Source organism: Ptychodera flava, chromosome 10 (genome assembly GCF_041260155.1).
Source record: "Ptychodera flava strain L36383 chromosome 10, AS_Pfla_20210202, whole genome shotgun sequence".
Classification (NCBI taxonomy): domain Eukaryota; kingdom Metazoa; phylum Hemichordata; class Enteropneusta; family Ptychoderidae; genus Ptychodera; species Ptychodera flava.
Window position 1 is genome coordinate 36,257,219 of NC_091937.1, and position 20,287 is coordinate 36,277,505.

At 38.5% G+C, this 20,287-nt stretch overlaps 2 protein-coding genes across 2 annotated transcripts in view; both read left to right on the top strand.

The window, feature by feature from the left end:
* Positions 1-20,287, top strand: part of LOC139142671 (protein disulfide-isomerase 1-like) — a 272,131-nt gene that overhangs the window by 172,569 nt on the left and 79,275 nt on the right. The window lies entirely within an intron of this gene.
* On the top strand, positions 6,560-9,488 carry LOC139142657 (zinc finger protein 345-like). The gene has a single exon (XM_070712706.1). The coding sequence runs from the start codon at positions 6,751-6,753 to the stop codon at positions 7,891-7,893; it is 1,143 nt and encodes a 380-aa protein (XP_070568807.1). The 5' UTR covers positions 6,560-6,750; the 3' UTR covers positions 7,894-9,488.

A 20,287-nucleotide genomic window follows, 5' to 3' on the forward strand; every position in this document is an offset into this window, starting at 1 on the left:
CTCCGTTCTCCCTTTACGTAAAAGCCTTTGTTCGTCATTGCGTAATACTGCATCGCTTCTAGTGAAACCCCGTGGAAGAAAAGCCGGGCTGAAACATCCTAGACCACGATACCGTATCCCAACTATTCTTACAAGTGATCGAACTCCACGATCTCCAAGGATAACTTCTAGACCAAGAGTACTTCGGCAGATTTCCGGACAAAATATTGCATACGGTGAGCCTACATCTATCAATACTCTTGTTACGCATCGTACGATTCAACCACCTGTTGAGAAACGAGTACCAGCGCCATTGAAAATTCCGATGTTGTCTTCATGTTTCCAAAAACTACAACTGAATGCTGCTCTTTGGAATGCACGTTCAATTTCCGGGAAAATAGGTGCCATTATTGCATCCTTGATCGAAGATAATTTAGACATTCTTGTCGTCACAGAAACTTGGCTGAAGAGTCAATCTGATCCAACACTCGCTGAATTCATTCGTCAATCACTGGCTATAACGTATATCATCAGTCCCGCTCCGGACGTAGAGGTGGTGGTGTTGCTGTGATCGCTCGGTCAAATTTGCGTGCTGCAGAGAAACAACCGGGTTCATTCAGATCTTTTGAATCATTAGATGTTCTGTTGAAAGCTTCTAGTCAGTCTCTGCGTGTCATCACAATCTACCGTCCGCCTAAGTCACAGAAAAATGGTTCGACATTCAACGAATTTCTCACCGAGTTCTCTACGCTACTTGAGTCCGTCGTACCATCAGCTTGCCGCCTTGTCATTGCTGGTGACTTCAACCTTCACCTAGATGACACTGATGCACCAGATACAGTAAGATTTACCAATCTTTTGCACTCGATGGGATTGTACCAACACATTCTCACGTCGACACACAACAAGGGTCATATCCTAGATCTGCTTATAACCCGAACGACAGATCAATTTCTTCATTCCGTTAATGTCACAAATTCGATGAACTCTGATCACAGTTTCATAAAGTTTGGTTTGGATGTACGACGCCCAGCAAACAAGAAGATTACGATTTCGTGTCGCAATCTCCGGACTATAAACCCTGATGAATTGCAAGAAAAAATCACCGCCAAGCTTTCGAACTATTCACGAGATAGCAACACTGAACACCTGTCAACATTCTACCATGCCGCAGTAATAGACGTATTGGACACTATTGCGCCTATTAAGCCGAGAATCGTTACCGACAAGGTAAGGGCACCATGGTTCTGTGAAGAGCTGTTGATGATGAGGAAAATTGTACGACAGCTGGAGACAAAATATTGTTCTACCAATCTTGAGATCGATCGTCAGATTTTTCTCACAAAGCGAAAAGAATATTTTCGTCGGTGTGATGAACTCAAGGCCGACTACCATCGCATTCGTATCCAAGAAGCAGACGACAAGGGACTCCTTAACATCATTGCCGAGTTATCCGACGCGAAGACAATCATCAGAAAAGTTCTACCAAGCCAATTCAAACCAGCGACACTTCCATCTGAATTCCTGGATTACTTTAACTCTAAGATTTTGCGACTTCGAGAAGGCCTACCAAGTCCCCACATTGATAATGACAACGTCTTACCATCACACACCCTACCATGTTTCAACCAGGTGACTACAGACCAGGTGAATAACATCATATTACAAGCATCTTCGAAATCCTGTGATCTGGATGTACTGCCTGTAAAATATATCAAGAAATTTGCAGATGCTCTATTGCCATTCATGACACATCTTTTCAATTCGTCACTGTCATCGGGTTCCGTCCCTAGTCACTTCAAGTCCGCTATCATCCGACCATTGCTGAAAAAAACAGACCTCAACCCAAATATCCTTAAGAACTATCGACCCGTATCAAATTTGTCTTTCTTATCGAAAGTACTTGAGCGCATTGTTGCTGCCCAGCTGAATACTCATCTCAGAAAGTACTGTCTGTTTACCAAGTTCCAAAGCGCGTATCGCGCCCATCACAGTACAGAGACGGCCCTTATGCGTGTACACAACGACATCATGCTCGCCCTCAACGACAAGAAAGACGTCGTCCTTGTTATGCTGGACTTATCGGCTGCGTTCGACACAGTTGACCATGAAGTCCTTCTACATAGACTTCAATTTCGTTTTGGTATCACCGGCACAGCACTATCGTGGTTCAGATCATACCTCAACAATCGCACTCAGTGTGTCAAAGTTGGATTTGCAACATCATCCAGTACACATATGAAAAGTGGCGTTCCTCAGGGCTCTGTTTTGGGTCCCATTCTTTTCACCCTCTATACGGCACCACTCGAAGATATCATTGTACAGCATGGTCTCAACCACATGTTATACGCAGATGATACACAAATTTATGTTGTTTGCAATAAACCAGATGAAGTCCAAGGGTCTATTGAAGTATGTGTTGATGACATTCGCGCTGGATGAAATCAAATATGTTAATTCTTAATGATGACAAGACGGAGGTTGTTCAATTTTCGTCCGGACTGAGATCTGATGTAGTGAAACTTCCAAGCCTAAGGATTGGCGAGTTTGATATAGCTCCATCTGCTACCGTTCGTAATCTTGGCGTTACCCTTGATCAGTCTGGCTCTATGTGCGACCAAATTAGTCATATCTGCAGAAATGGTTTTTATGCTCTGTCTAGAATTGGCAAGATCCGTCAGCTGTTGGACAAGTCCACAACGGAAAAAATGTTCACGCGTTTATCACCTCTCGTCTAGATTACTGCAACGGTCTTTTATACGGCATCAACAAGATTCAACTTCAACACCTTCAATCACTTCAAAATGCTGCTGCCCGCCTTATTTCTCGAACCCGTAAATTCGACCATATCACACCTGTACTAATCGATCTACACTGGCTACCTGTTGAGGCACGCATCAAGTTTAAAATCATGCTGACTGTTTATAAAGTTATTCATCGTGTTGCACCACTATATTTGATTGACCTGGTTGAGCTCTACACCCCTGCTAGAGATCTTAGATCTGCCGATTCTCTGCGATTAGTGCCACCTTATGGGAAATTTAATAAGTCTTATGGTCAGAAGGCTTTCTCTGTTTCTGCACCGTCTCTGTGGAATTCTCTGCCGGCCGAGATCCGCAATGCTACATCTGTTGACTGTTTTAAACGTAGTTTAAAGGCTTACCTTTTTAGCCAGTATTATTCATGCTAGGGATGATCAGTCATTTTTTATCTGGAACTGTTTTTTATTCGTTTCTGCGACTTTTTTTTTAACATTTTTGCATTTTTTACAAATTTTGTGCTGACCTTTTCCACATGGTGAATTTTTAATGCCGTACGAGTCTTGTACGGGTCATTTTGCTTGCTTGCCTGCTTTTTAATGCGTTTTATTGAATTTTTACTTTTTTCATTTACTTTTGGATTTTTGGACTTTTTCCACTTGTGACTCTTGTAATGGATTTTTGTTTTTGTCTTTTGTTTTGTTTGTTGTGTTAAAGGCACTGAGACGTATGTGTAGTGCATTTCTTCTAAGAATTAATTATTATTATTATTATGTGTATGTGAATCGGTCCTACTAATTACTGCCCGTGACTGCCCGTAGCTGCCTGAGGACTGCCCGAGCACTGCCTGAGGAAAAAGTGGGCCAAATTTCGCCCATTTTAACACTAGGCCAATAGGTTCAGTTTACATCATGCCCAGCCAACCAAAAATATCATTGATTTGGCGTTAACCTGATGTTTTCTCCGGCGGTTTTGAAACTCTGAAGACGCCCGGCTCGAAGGACATCCGCCAGCTTGATAGTGAGATCATACCATTTAGTACGAGAGGTGGTACAATAACCTCGCCGAGTGTGTACAGCTTGATAGCCTACCACCCCTTGCACTGAATGGTATGATCATACAATCAAGATGGGGGCGTCTTTCTCCTCGAAAGCCCGGCGTCTTTCGGCTTGTAAAGCCGCTAAAGAAAACACAAAAGCAATGATATTTTTGGTTAGCCAGGCATAAGTTCAAGCTATTGGCTTAGTGTTAAAATTGGCGAAATTTGGCCCAGTTGCTCCTCGGGCAGTCCTCTGGCAGTTCACGGGCAGTCACGGGCAGTCACGGGCAGTAATTAGTAGGACCCGTATGAATACTTTTGATAAATATTAAATATTTGTCATTATTGTATACTTTTACAAGTACCCTACTGCATTCCAATCTTGAATGATGATCAGTTTCCGTGCCAAATTTGCGCATTTGTATTACAGACATTGTAGCTGTGGAAACGCAGCTATCTGTTGGCGGGGTAGCGTGCGTCGCTATGCGGGTCATCAAAAGGTCAAACACTAATATTCTTGATAAAAAATAATATTTCTGTCGTTATTGTATACCTTCAGAAGTACCTTACAGCACTCAAATCCTGAATGATGATCAGTATTTATGCCAAATTCACTCAGCTGTACCACAGACCCTCAGAAATACGGTCAATGTAGTTACAGTGCAACAGCAATGCTGGTATAACTTGATGCGCAGTCACTGTACTGCCTCGGCAGACTCTGTAAACAGTAAATAATAAGAAGGGACCGACTCAGCTCTGACCGTTCAAGCAGTGCACAGGCCTTCAAATAACTCACAATTTCTTCCTTGCTGCTTGATGATTTCCAAAATTTCTACTGGACTGGGGCAAGTCGATAGGTCAGGCATCAAACTGGCCTGGTTTTAGACCCTGGGCAATGCAATATGACAGCCTGGGCCATCAAGAAATAATGCATTGTTGAGAGTTCAGGCCATTCAAGTATTTCCACTCATCTGGCAACGCATCAGATTTGCATGAATTCAAAAGTGGCACGTCTTACTTTCACGACATTTATGAGGGTGGATTGATCATTAGCATTTATAAAGTATGCTGACATCATTGACAAAACAGCCTATAACCCCTGAATTGGCTGCATATACCGGTACTGCACAACAGCTGTTGTGTAGTATAACTGCATACCACACATAGCAGCAATGATGTACCAGTGTGGAACCACAAGTCACTGTGGTCAGTTCGCCCTCTGAGGAGCATCACTTTCAGATTCCCATGTTTTCAACTAGGAAGTGTTACTCACTTCAATTACTCGGCAAAACTTGTAGTTTTGGCTGGCGAAGTTGAAATTCAACTTCTAATTTTTATTTGCAAGTGTGGCAAATCGCTTTTAAAGAATTTCACCACAGTCAAGTTTTTATTAGCTCATATTTGGTTTTGTATATAAATACCAAAAAGAGCTTATATGATGAGTCGATGGCATCTGTATGTCTGTATATTTGTTGGTATGTATGTGCTGATGTATGTCCGTCACACACAAAGGCTCACATACCTCCAGAGCTACCATCTCAGTTTTTGGTGTACAGGTAGATGCAGGGGTTGATATGTGAATTTGTTCAAATGAACACATCAGTGTCAAAAATGTGCAAATGAGGTAAGAAAAAGTGAAATCCTGCAAATGTGCAGGAGTGATGGCATGCCAGTAAGAAACAGGCCAACTCCACTGATCTTGAGTTATTTCCTGTCATTGTTTATGAACTGTTACATATTAACAGACCTGCTCAAACCATAGACAGTAGAGGGGGGAAGACCGTCTATGGTCAAACTAAGAGGGGCTTGTTTCTGCTATGCATGTTGCTAAAGTTGACCTCCAGTACCTAAAGTTTCAGACCTTAATTACTTTTGTCATTCTTGTTTTTCTGGTTTAAATATTTCTTGTTGTTTTTCTGGTTGTACTGTGCAGAAATCATTGTCATAACATCAACGTAGAATTTTCCTTCACTGAACAGATAGAAACAACATTTATTGTTGATCATTGGTAACCCATACTGGTATATACCAATTCTGATCAAATTTGAGCGACACCGTATAATTGTGGTATTTTTGTATCTGTGAGTATGGTGAGCATTAGCGTGAACACTGAGTTGTCATAATGTGGTGTTCATAGGTACTTTGTACTTTGTAACTGAACTGCTTTAGTTTGTATAATACTTCAGGTGCTATGAAACTGTTATTCATTGCTAGATCATTGAATGGGATATAAGATGTTTTCATAATGTACAGTACTGTTTTTTCAATCTTCAGATGTGTGCCTCATCTCTTACACCCAGATCCAAGATGGCTACGTTAGACTTCAATGTCATTGTATAGAAACAACCCTTCTTGTGGGAAACATCACTAAATGAGAACAGAACAACTACTAAAGGCAAGACATAACATCATTTGCAAGGTTAAGATCTGAGTCCATACAAGATCATTTGGATGCAACGACAGTTCTGGAACAATCACAAGTCGAGGCACTTTTAAAAAATCACATCAGGATGCACACAGGTGAAAGACCCTCTCGATGCAAAGATTGTGGCAAAACATTTGTAGAGCAAAGCAATTTGTAGAGCCACATTTAATCCACACCCATAAAAAACCCTCTCAATGCAAAGAATGATGTGAAAAGTTCAGAGGTCAAAGCACACTGGATACAAACACAGGAATGAATACTGGTGAAAGGCCATATGTATGCAAAGACTGTGGTGAGACATTTGTACAGCAAAGGCATCTGAAAAGGCACTTTATAATCCACAAAGCTGGAAAACCATTTCAGTGTGAAGAATGTGGCAAAGCATTTGTAAAGAAAAGCCATTTGAAAAGGCACTTTCTGATCCACACAGGTGAAAAACCCTTTGAATGCAAAGAATGTGGTAAAACATTTACAGACAAAGGCATTTGAATAGGCACTTTCTAATCCACACAGGTGAAAAACCCTTTGAATGCAAAGAATGTGGTAAAATGTTTAGGACAAAATCAGCACTGAATTCTCACATAAGAATTCATACTGGTGAAAAGCCATATGAGTGTAAAGAATGTGGTAAGACTTTCAGAGTGCAAAGTACTTTTGTTTACCACAAAAGAAGTCATACCCGTGAAAAAACATTTGAATGCAAAGAATGTAGTAAAATATTTCTACAGGAAAGCCATTTGAACAGGCACTATCTAATCCACAGAGGGGAACAACCATTTCATTGTAATCAATGTGGTAAAAGGTTTATGAATAAATCAGAACTAAACATTCACACAAGAATTCATACTGGTGAAAGGCCATATGAATGCAAAGAATGTGGTAAAATGTTTACACAAAAAGGGGCACTAAACATTCACACAAGAATTCATACTGGTGAAAGACCATATGAATGCAAAGAATGTGGTATGACTTTCAGACATCGCTTCACACTGATTTACCACAAAAGAATCCACACAGGTGAAAAGCCATGTGAATGTAAAGTATGTGGTGAAAAGTTCAGGGTCAAGGGCACATTGAATATTCACAAAAGAATTCATACTGGTGAAAGGCAATATGAATGCAAAGAATGTGGTAAGACATTCAGACGTCCAGCCCAATTGAATTACCACAAAAGAATCCATACTGGTGAAAAACCATTTGAATGCATAGAATGTGGTAAAAAGTTTAGAGATAAATTAACAATGAATACACACAAAAGAATTCATACTGGTGAAAAACCATTTGAATGCAAAGAATGTCATAAAAAGTTCAGAGATAGCAGCACACTGTATAAACACAAAAGAATTCATACTGGTGAAAGGCCAGTTGAATGCAAAGAATGTGGTAAGAGATTCAGAAGTCCAGACCAAATGAATTACCACAAAAAAATCCATACTGGTGAAAAACCATTTGAATGCATAGAATGTGGTAAAAAGTTTAGAGATAAATTAACAATGAATACACACAAAAGAATTCATACTGGTGAAAAACCATTTGAATGCAAAGAATGTCATAAAAAGTTCAGAGAAAATGGCACACTGTATAAACACAAAAGAATTCATACTGGTGAAAGGCCATATGAATGCAAAGAATGTGGTAAAACATTTGCACAGAAAAGCACTTTGAACAGTCACTTTCTAATCCACAGGTGAAAAATCATTTCAATGTGAAGAATGTGGCAAAACATTTGTACAGAAAAGCCATCTGAACAGGCTCTTTCTAATCCACATGTGAAAAAAAGATTTCACTGACAAGAGTAATAATATGTGAAGATAAAAAACAGCACTGAAAACTCGTGGGAATTCTCACAGGTGAAAAGCCATTTGAATTCAAATAATGTGGCAAACTTTTTGTCCAGAAAAGCCATTGTAACAGCTACATCAGAATCCACACTTCTGAAAACAACTTTATTGCAAAGAATGTTACAAAACTTTATGCCATCACACCAAGCTAAAGACAAAAGTATCCATACAGGTGAAAAACCATGTATGCAAGGAAAGTGGTTGAACATTCAAACAATAAAAATCCAGTTGAACTCTTCAGATATGGAGAACCATTTCAATGCAAACAATTTGTAAGAACATTTAGTCATCAAATCACACTGGGGAATCACAAAAGAATCCATCAAGTTTAAGACCATCGGACTGCAATGGATGGGGTTAATATTTGTGTCTGATCCATATTTGTCAGTCAAAGCAAGTGATGAGAATTCATCACTGGCAAATACTATTTTAATACAAAAGGAAGTGATGAAGTGTTTAGACATAATTTAAGATTCTCTATACAATCAGTATCAGATTGAGGCACATTTTAGAACACATGAGAATCAATGGCTGAAAGACAATGTGAATGCTGAGGATGTGCCCAATGCTTGACCAAGTCAAGCATTATGAACAACTTTAAGCTTTGTAAAAGTTTTTTTAAGTCTGTTAAAGGCAGAGCCTCCCTTTAAAAGGACGCCAACCTATGGCAGCGTTCACTGTGTAAGTGGACACCAAACAGGCAACATGAGGGCACACGCTCCAGAAAATGCCACTTTTTAGTTTTTTCCGACCGCAAAAACGCTGACAGACTGCCAAGCGGTCAGCACGAAGCCGCTGCCGATAAACTCTGAAGTCTTCCTTTGAACTCAGAAAATTAGAGTTAGAAATACAGGCAGATTTGGCACGTGAAAAGTTAGCAATGGAAGAAAGACAGAAAGAAAAAGAATTACAAATGAAAGAAAAAGAATTGCAAATGAAAGAAAAAGAAAGGCAGGAAAGATTAGAAATGGAAGAAAGACAGAGAGAAAAAGAATTGCGATTAGAAGAACAACGATTGCAGGTAGAAATAAAACGTTTAGAGCTTGGACAGTCAGGAAAATTCTTCCCTTCAGACAAGTTTGACATCACTAAGCATTTCAGGTTAGTTCCCCCTTTCCAAGAAAAGGATGTTGATAAATATTTCCTTCATTTTGAGAAAATTGCTCAGAGTCTGAACTGGCCTAAGGAGTCCTGGTCTATGCTTTTGCAGAGTGCTTTGGTGGGTAAAGCCAGAGAAATTTACATTCAGTTGTCAGTAGAGCAGGCTTCAAATTATGATTCTGTGAAGGAATTAATTCTCAAGGGCTATGAGTTGGTGCCTGAAGCTTACCGTCAGAAATTTAGGGATTGTGAGAAGGTGAAGGATCAAACTTATGTTGAATTTGCTCGAACAAAAGAACAACTGTTTGATCGTTGGTGTTCTTCTGAAAAGGTCAGTCAGAATTATGACAAATTACGACAACTTGTTTTGATTGAGGAATTTAAAAGGTGCATCGGAGTGACATCAAGACGTTTATCAATGAACAAAAGGCAGATACATTGAGGTTGCTGCACGTTTGGCCGATGATTATTCATTGACCCACAAATCTTCATTTCTCAGCAAACCATCCCAGTCCTTTTCATACAGAAACAATGCAGGTAAATTTAACTCGTCCTTTTCATCCAAGAATTTCTCAAAGGAGAGTAGAAAATCAAATGACAACAGTTCACAGAGTTCAAATAACACTCCCACATCATCAGATCCCAAGTCTCAATCTCCTTCTGACAAACAGTTCGGTACACTTTCTTGTAATTATTGTAAGAAAGACGGCCATTTAATGTCAGAGTGTTTCAAATTGAAAAGAAAACGTGAAGGTCAAAGTGGTCAAAGTGGATCTAAGCCCACCGGCTTTATTTCTTCATCAACTCAATTAGAGTCTAATAATGTGTGCAACACATTTTCTGAGGTTAAACCCTCTTATCCCCAATTAATGAGGTCAAGGTCAATTCTTCTCAAGATAGCATTATGGGTATTTTCGAACCATTTATTCATGATGGTTTTATATCACTTTCTAGTGATTTCTCTTCCGCTACCCTGTCAAAATTTTAAGAGATACCGGGGCTTCCCAGTCTCTTTTGTTGGCAGATACCCTGCCGTTTTCTGAAAAGTCATTTTCAGGTTCTAAAGTTCTTATTAAGGGGGTAGATTGTAATGACTACATTCCTGTTCCTCTCCATAATGTCTATTTGTCTTCGGACTTTGTTTCTGGACCTGTGGCTTTAGGTGTTAGGCCTTTTTTGCCTTTGAAGGGATTCACCTTCTTCTTGGAAACGACCTTGCTGGGGACAAGGTCATTACTAATCCACTTGTGACTGATAATCCTAGTTTAGATCAAAATCCAGAGCCAATAGAGGAAGACATTCCCGGCCTTTTCCCTTCCTGTGCAATTACTCGAGCCATGTCAAAGAAACTTCTGAGAATCAAAATACTCTCAAAAATAATGTCACAGATGTTGACTTAAATGACACCTTTCTCAGTCAGGTGTTTGACACGGATCATTCCGTTATCCCTCGTGGATTTGAAACTTCCAGTAAAACTTCTGCTGACCAAAGTCAGACATTTTCTAGATCAAATCTCATTGCAGAACAACACAAAGACCCAGATATTTTGTCTTTGTTTGACAGGGTAGATGATGAAGGTAAAACTTCAGATAGCTCTGTTTCCTATTATACAAAATCTGGTATTCTCATGCGTAAATGGAGACCTCCAGATGTTTTGGTTGATGACGATTGGGCTATAAAACATCAAATTGTGGTTCCAAAGCCCTATCGTGCTGAAATATTGCGCCTGGCCCATGAAACCCCCTGGGCTGGTCACTTAGGAGTCAGGAAAACTTATCATAAAATTCTCAGTCACTTTTATTGGCCTAATCTCAGGCAGGATGTAGCACATTTCTGTAAAACTTGTCACACATGTCAAATGGTAGGAAAGCCAAATCAGACCATTCCAAAGGCCCCTTTACAGCCAATTCCTGCATTTCAAGAACCATTTAGTAGGATACTAATAGACTGTGTTGGGCCCCTACCAAAAACAAGATCAGGAAATGAGTACATGTTGACAATTATGTGTACATCAACTCGGTTCCCAGAAGCCATACCACTGAGAAACATAAAGACAAAGACTATAGTGAGAGCTTTAGTCAAATTTTTCACTTTATTTGGCCTCCCTAAATGTGTCCAGTCCGATCAAGGCTCCAACTTTATGTCTGGAATTTTTCCAACAAGTAATGGATCAGCTAGGCATTAAACAGTATAGGTCATCCGCCTATCATCCAGAAAGTCAGGGTGCTCTTGAGCGATTTCATCAAACTTTGAAAAACATGATTAGGACCTACTGTTTTGACACAGAGAAGCAGTGGGATGAAGGAATTCATTTTTTGCTCTTTGCTGTTAGAGAGTCAATTCAAGAGTCTCTTGGTTTTAGCCCATTTGAGCTTGTATTTGGACATACAGTCCGTGGCCCACTTAAGCTCGTTAAAGAGAAATTCCTATCAGACGATGATGATTGTCTGAATATTTTGCAATATGTGTCAGATTTTCGTACAAAACTCTCTAAAGCATGTGAATTAGCCAGAGAAAATCTTGAGTCATCTCAGCAGTCAATGAAAACCAAATATGATAAAAACACCTCAAAACGGAAGTTTGAACCAGGTCAAAAAGTTCTTGTTCTACTTCCGGTTCCTGGCAAACCACTCCATGCTCGTTACTTTGGGCCATACCTAATTGATAAGAAATTGAGTGATTTAAATTACATCATAATAACACCTGACAGGCGAAAACAAAACAGCTATGTCACATAAATATGCTTAAGCCATATTTGGATAGGGATAATCCTACTAAAACAAAGCCTGTCAGTACAGTCAGTTCTGCCATTATGAAGATAGTGATACTGAAACTGACTTGAGTGAAAATACTCTAAACTCAAAGCTGGGCTCGGTCAAGCTTCAGAACTCAGAAATCCTGGAGAAGCTGGAGTCTACAAAGTTGGCACACCTCCAGCCAGAACAACAACAACAGGTGAAAGAACTGCTCCACGAATATAAACACCTGTTTCAAGATGTTCCAACGAGGACAAACGTCATCTATCACGACGTTGATGTTGGGGACAGTAAGCCTGTAAAACAACATCCATACAGACTGAATCCAACAAAAGCAAATATCTCCAGGAAGAAGTCAAATACCTGCTGGACAATGACTTTATTGAACCCAGTAAAAGTAACTGGAGTTCGCCGTGCATACTTGTTCCCAAATCAGATCACAGTTATCGTATGTGCACGGACTTTAGGAAGGTCAACACTTTAACAAAGACAGACACTTTCCCAATCCCGAGGATTGATGACTGCATCGACCGAGTGGGAAAAGCCAAGTATGTGACAAAATTTGACCTACTGAAGGGATTTTGGCAAGTCCCTCTGACGGATCGTGCTCGTGAAATATCCGCCTTTTGTTACACCAGACGGATTGTTCCAGTACAAGGTGATGCCATTCGGAATGAAGAACTCTCCGGCAACGTTTCCAACGGATGATCAACGACGTCATATCCGGGCTAGACGGGTGTGCAGCCTACGTTGACGACGTCATCCTGTATAGTGACACCTGGGAGGAACACATCAAGCTCATGCGGAAGTTCTTTGAGAGACTGAGCAAAGCAATGTTGACTGTCAACCTTGCCAAATCTGAGTTTGGTTGGGCAAGGGTAACTTACCTCGGACATACTGTAGGACAGGGTGAGGTAAAACCTGTTGATGCCAAAATCAGTGCCATTTCAAGTTTTCCCATACCAAACTGCAAACGACAACTGATGCGCTTTCTCGGTATGGCTGGTTACTACAGAAAATTCTGTCCAAATTTCTCCGCAATTACTGAGCCTTTGACTAACTTACTTAAAAAGAAAGTAAAGTTTGTTTGGTCAGAGCAATGCCAACAGGCATTTGATACACTTAAAGCCATACTGCAAAGTGCCCCAGTGTTGTCTGCACCAGATTTCACTTTGCCATTCAAATTAGCTGTAGATGCTAGTGATACGGCTGCTGGTGCTGTTTTATTGCAAGAGGATAGTCATGGTGTAGATCATCCTGTTTGCTATTTTTCACGCAAATTTAACAAATCCCAGAGAAACTACTCTACAATCGAAAAAGAGTGTTTATCTTTGATATTAGCTTTACAGCATTTTGAAGTTTATGTTACTTCTTCAAATCAGCCAATAGTGGTTTATATTGATCACAACCCTCTTGTTTTTCTGCAGAAATTTAAAGGCAAAAATCAGAGATTGCTAAGATGGAGTTTAATGTTACAGGAGTTTAATCTTGACATTAGACATATCAAAGGCAGAGACAATTTAATTGCAGACTGTCTCTCTCGTATTTAGAATTATTGTTGTTCACTTTCAAGAAATTTTATTGTTGTTCACTTTCAAGAAATTTTACTTTAGAGTACAACAAAATTTGAGTACTTAAATCCTTTTCAAGATTACATTTGTAAAAGAAAGATTTTTCTTTGAAAAATTTTCTTTTTTTGAAGAGGGGGTGTGTTATGTAGGTCATTTCCCCCACACTCATCATGACCTGAGTTCAATTAGTCTAGAACATTCTCAAGGTCACTACCCTCAATGACCTCACAACCTTGAATTCAATTAGTCATGTTTGGAATGTTCTGGAAGTTGATTAGTTGTGTAAGGGAGATAATTTTAGAACAGTAATTAGCATGTCAATAAAAGTTCTAGATTGTTCTTATATGCCTTTATAAAAGGGACGTGCGTTCCAAAGGACTTCTCAGCTTCCAGTACTTTTGGGATCGTGTCTCTTGTGTGTTACTAAACTCCAGCAGTAGTCATTCTCTAGACTTTTCAAGACCTTCACTGCCAACGCTGGATTTATACTGTGGACTTTTGTGCAGCTTCAAGCCTGCAAGGACTGTTCATTCATCCAACTGACTGTTACAACTCTGAGACTGGAGCTTTGCCGTCCCAGCTGAGATAAGTAGTCTGTACACTTTTAAGCTTGTACTCTATCCCTACTTAGCAATTAGTTTTATTTTTGTAATAAATTTTGTTTTAAACGTTAACTGCTGAGTTCCCCCTTTTGTTCGTTTTCTCTGCACGTAACAATATTCAAATTACTAACGTGACTGGAAGACGTTTTAAAGGAAATTTGAGTGTAGTGCTGGGGAATAAATGACCGTTTGCAACTTGAACCGACCGTCAATCAAATGGTTATATAAGCTGTATTTGCAGGATTAGCAAAAGGTGACAAAAGATTGAAATCAGTTTGTGTAATTAATGTAATAGAAATCAAACATCGTACTGGCCAGGTGTTTGACTGGGAGGAGAGCTCAACTAATGCGAGAACCTGGGATTGAAAAGTGCGGCTTTAACCCTTTTCCTGCCAAGTCCATATTTCACCACCAGGTCAAGATGGTTAAAATTAATGAAATACAACGTATTCCATATGATGTATTTTAACATAATACTGTACATTTGAAGGCTGTTGAAAACATAATACTGTAAAGTTGATTTTTTTTGGACAAAAGATGCTATAACATACCAAGCCAAGTGGGTTAAAATACGTCATGTTTTGGCTCAATACCGCTTTTTACTGACTTGGCTGATGGGGAAGTGATACAGTTATTACTGTCTGGCAGGAAAAGGGTTAAAGGCGGAGCCTCCCATTAAAAGGGCGCCAAGCTATGGCGACGTTCATTGTGTAAGTCGACACCAAACAGGCAACACGCAGGCACACGCTCCAGAAAATGCAACATTTTAGTTTTTTTCCGACCGCAAAAACGCTGACAGACTGCCAAGCGGTCAGCACGAAGCTGCTGCCAATCGAACTCTGTGGTTATATTCAAATTCTAACGTGACTGGAAGACGTTTTAAGGAAATTTGAGTGTAGTGCTGGGGAATAAATGACCGTTTGCAACTTGAACCGACCGTCAATCAAATGGTTATATAAGCTGTATTTGCAGGATTAGCAAAAGGTGACAAAAGATTGAAATCAGTTTGTGTAATTAATGTAATAGAAATCAAACATCGTACTGGCCATGTTTGACTGGGAGGAGAACTCCACTAATGTGAAAACCTGGGATTGAAAAGTGCGGCTTTAAATGAAACACAATAAGTCCAACTACAGCGTATGTGCTGTCCAGTTGTGAAACTCTGGCTGTAGTTAATTTGATGAGTTTGATGTGGCAAAATGCATGTCAAGTTTCAGAAGTGGTTTTGTTACTGAAAACTTTGATGACCGACGTTTGGATCCTGCACGGAGGATTCATCAGAGATCTTTTGCTGATTGTAGATCCCTGATGAAGATTCTCTGTGCAGGACCAAATAAATCGTTGGTCGTCAAAGTTTTTGGTAACAAAACTATTTGTGAAAGCTGATGCTTGTTTTTCCACATTGAACTCATTAGTTTTTAACTTGAATGAGATTAGCATGGTTACATACTTGCAGTTTGTAACTATTTGTCGGTGCAGAAAAGGACAATAAAAATAAGTATTAAACCGTTCTCTTTAGAATTGTATTTGTTTCAGGTTGATCTTGACAGTTGAGAGTCATTAAGACAAACAATCAATTGTTTCGTTGGTTGGTTACATGTCTATTCCATTCTTCCCTTAGAAGGAGGATTCAAAATATAGGTTTTAGCTACTTTTATTTTCAGAGATTACAAACTTCCTTTTATTTTTTATTGATCCTATCATGAACTTTTTAGAAAAAGGACATTTGCTTATCAAAATGTTGCATTCCTATATAATACATAGAAAATAATTGCATGATAGAAATGATTTTACACAGAACTAGTATTTGTTACAAAAGACAAAGCATCCAAATTTTGGATATATATTTTTAGTTTATGTATAATGTTTGTTGTTATTTTCGCTTATTGTCACATTTTTGTGAATGTCTTCTTGGAATATTACATATTACTGGGTAGCGCTTAGACTGTGAAAGTCTATTTCTTTCAACAAAACTTGTTCATATAATTCAGAAAGTGAATTTTGAATAAAGTACAGTAGATAAAGAAATCTCTTTTTTGTGTTCTAAATCATTGAAATGCAATGAATCAACTAATGGTTTGTGGGTAGATGCTGGTACGTATATTCTATGCATTTGTCACATTGAATGCGGCATTTAGTTGCATGAGAATTACCATGGATACACCAGACACTGGTGGATAAAAGTGTACTCACGCAAACAAATTTTCAATAATTTTTTTTTCTCCCCCCAAAAAAGTCAAAGAAAAAGTGGTAAGTATAACTTGCTGGTGTGCTTGTTGTTGACTTTGTCAAAGTTAATCCGGTGACAATCTGGTGACAGCTTCCACAGATTAGTTATTACTAATCTTTATTTCAGGCCATGAATCTTTATTTCAGGCCATGAATGCCCATAATATAAAATAAATAGATGCAAAAAAATATACAGAAGTTAAAAACGAGCAAAAAACTTAATAAAGAACCTTTCTACAATGTTTCCAAAAAGCTGAATGAAAATACGAATCAGACTCTACACAGGTACGGATAACTGGGTTTTCACTCACGCGGACAGACGCTTGCAAAACACGAACAGTGAAGGGAAGCAAAATTAAAGATGGACTTGGTTTACCCTTGCTTACTTTTGCAAATTAGGCACTCGAACTCATCAGATAATAGACTAAATTACTACCTTGCTTGCTTGGCGAATTAGGCAATCAAACTGGTCAGATAATAGATGCAGCATGCTGATAAAACGTTTACGCAAGATTGTCTAGGACAGTGCAAGACGAAAACACCAAAGTTTGGTAGAATAAACCTTTATTAGCAATACAATAAAACACCTATCCACCCTAGGGACGGACACATAGGCTATCCCCTATGCTGATACATGTGTAGGTGTATCATATATCAGAAAAGTTAGTGCTTCTTATCATAATTTATGTTTTCAAGTAAAAAAATTTAAAAAAGAGAAACTGGCAACCGGCATTCAAACGCTTGCTGTGTTTGCTGTGCGTCACAATATAATCCCCAAACTAGTAACAGTCTGAAATTAACATCACGTAGTAGTGCAACTTGAGAACTATAATTGGGTGTTTGATATGGCCAACTTCAATTAACCTGTTCCAGTGAATTTCAATGAACTACAATTTTCTGTTCACGAATATTATCTGTTCACAAATCATGCGTTTCGAATATTATAATATCTAAATCAAATTTGACCCTTGGAAAAAATCCCGCTTTTAATGCAAGCTTCTCAAACATCATCAGCAATAGTTCTTATCTTCAATGTTAATGGTGGCTCTTCTTGTGTGTTTTTGATGTCATTTTCCCATCCGTCTTACAGTTTTCAACTTTTTTTTTACAATTCGTAACAGCTTTATGTAATATTGTACTGGACCAGTTTATTTTTTTGTAAATCAAACTCAACCTCTTTATGGAACAAAATGTCTGTGTCTGTTGAACCCTATTGCCATTGATGACTGTACCACTTCCTACGTCATGCCTTTCACTATGTAATTCTTCTAACCCATTGATGGTCCTCGTTACCTTCTTCACACTATGTCTCTATTACTGGACTAGTATTTTTCTTGAATAAATCAAACTCTGATATTGTAAATCCACACAAATTTTACACGAAGTTGATTGGCTATTGATTACATCGGTGTTGCTAGAACAATTCTAGCTGCCTTGTATTTTTCGGTTTTGTAACCAACATTCAGCAGCTTAGGAATTTGTTGTTTGGTTATGTATTACTTGTACAGCTTTGTTATTTGGTAAACAGGTCCCTAGGGATAAGCCAACTTAGATTTGTTAAAATTGTGATGAAATATGCAAATCTGTATTTCTACGGAATTTTTTTCCCGGTTTTTGGTCAGGCCATCCTGAAATGAGCTATCAAAGATATCCACCTTCTTCATCAATACATGTGTCACAAAAGGTTATTCTCTACATAACACAGCAGAGCTCTGTCAACTGTTGAGTCGCTTGTTTTTTCAAAACCGCTGGTCAGACAGCTTTAATATTTGGTTTACAAGTCCCGCAGGAAATACTTAATTTTGTATCCATGTCTATAGTAGCTTCAGGGACTTTGGCCCTATGTTTAGAACTTCTCCTTTACTTGATTTAAGATTACTTTTATGTAACTATGTACATTCCTATTGCTTGTCAATAAATGATCATTTTTATCTTATTACCTAAGAATGCTGCTTGGTTATAGCTGCTCCTCCTTTTTTATTTTTTTCCTGATTAGATATATTCTTATTGTTATGAGTAAACATTCGATTATTACTGTAATACTAAAACTCTGTGATTAGTTTGTTGTTTACCACAGCCAACGTCCTCTTAAAAAAGCATCATACAAATAAAACCACTTATTTTGAAACTGATTTAGTTTTATCATAAAGTCGTATTTTTTAGAATATCACTCGTATGTCATCTGAAACAGTCCAAAGTCAAGTGGTGTTTAAATAATTAATATTCATTCTCTCGATGAAAAATCACACTAGAGATAGGTAGAGTAGATGTTAACATCACTTTTTAGTCCCCGCGGACGAAGTCCGGCAGGGACTTATAGATTGGGTCCCGTCCGTCCGTCATAAACAGTTTCTCAGACACTGCCGAACCAATTGTGTTCAAACTAGGCACAAAGGAATAGCACTATGACCTGCAGATGCACATCGATTTATTTTGCGATAAGCTTACGATTCAATGTGGCCATATTTTTGCGATTTTTCATGTCTTTGAATATTAACTCAAACATCTGTGAATTGATTTTGTTCAAACTTGAGACAAAAGGAAAGCACTATGATCTACATGTGCATGTCAATTTATTTAGTGATACGATCGAATATGGCCGCGAGGCGGCCATTTTTTTGCGATTTTTCATGTCTTTGAACCATAACTCAAACATCCATGTACTGATTTTGTTCAAACTTGGCACAAAGGCAAAGCACTATGACCTTGATATGCACGTCAAGTTATTTCGCGAAACGATCGAATATGGCCGCGAGGCAGCCACATTTTTTGCGATTTTTTCATGTCATTGAACCATAACTCAAACATCCATGAACTGATTATGTTCAAACTTGGCACAAAGGCAAAGCACTATGACCTACATATGCATGTAAAGTTATTTTGCGAAAAGTTTGAATATGGCCGCAAGGCGGTCATTTTTTTGCAATTTTTTATGTCTTTGAACCATAAATCAAACATCTGTGAACTGATTTTGTTCAAATTTGGAAAAAAACTTGTCACAGAGACAGACCAGAACAGAAAATACCATTTTTTATACATAGAGAGCAAAACAGAATAAGAATGAATTCAGTTCGTGCTCACACAGATTTTCTGGCGCGAGTTTTTAATGTCAATGGACTTTGTCGATAACTGACATCAGCAGTCAATACCCACAGAAATGGGTCATTCATTGAACAGTCCACAAATTACATTAGTTTACAAATCATAGGCCTCATGCAATTTGCATCAAGGTAATTCCACAGCAACCAAGACACCAAAGATTATAACCAAGCAGACAAGCGGGGTCTGTGTCATCAACGATGACTTGTTCTATGGCTTAATTTGGTATACTGACACAAAACAAAAGGGACAAGAGTGAAAGAACAAACAACAACTTGGCATCAACTCTTGCCAGGTCAATGACACCTGCTGAGGAGCATGACAAATATGAGAGTGTATGCAAATATTGAAATCCTCGCTACATTGCCGCTTGCCAAACCATAGGGAATTCAGGCTCCGATGATGATGATGATGATGATGATGATGATGATGATGATGATCAGATGGTGATGATGATGATGATGATTAAACATTAAAAATGAAGAAAAATAAAAATATATTTGGACTCAGTAAAGTTGTTATTGTTGTTGTATTGTTTTAGTTGATAGTATTTGCAGAAAAGAACAAATTATGCACTGCAAAATTCAATACAGCCTTACTGCAGACATGGGAGGTAAGCTACCTCCATGCTATACACATGCGCTGCAAAATTCAATACACGTATTGAATTTTGCAGCGCATGTGTATAGTATACTACAAAGGCTGTATTGAATTTTGCAGTGCATGTGTATAGTTTGGCTGTATTGAATTTGCAACCCATACTTTGTTCTTTTCTACAAATACTATCAACAACAACAATAACAACAACAACAACTTTACTGAGTCCGATTATATTTTTATTTTCCTTCATTTTTAATGTTTAATCATCATCATCGTCACCATCTGA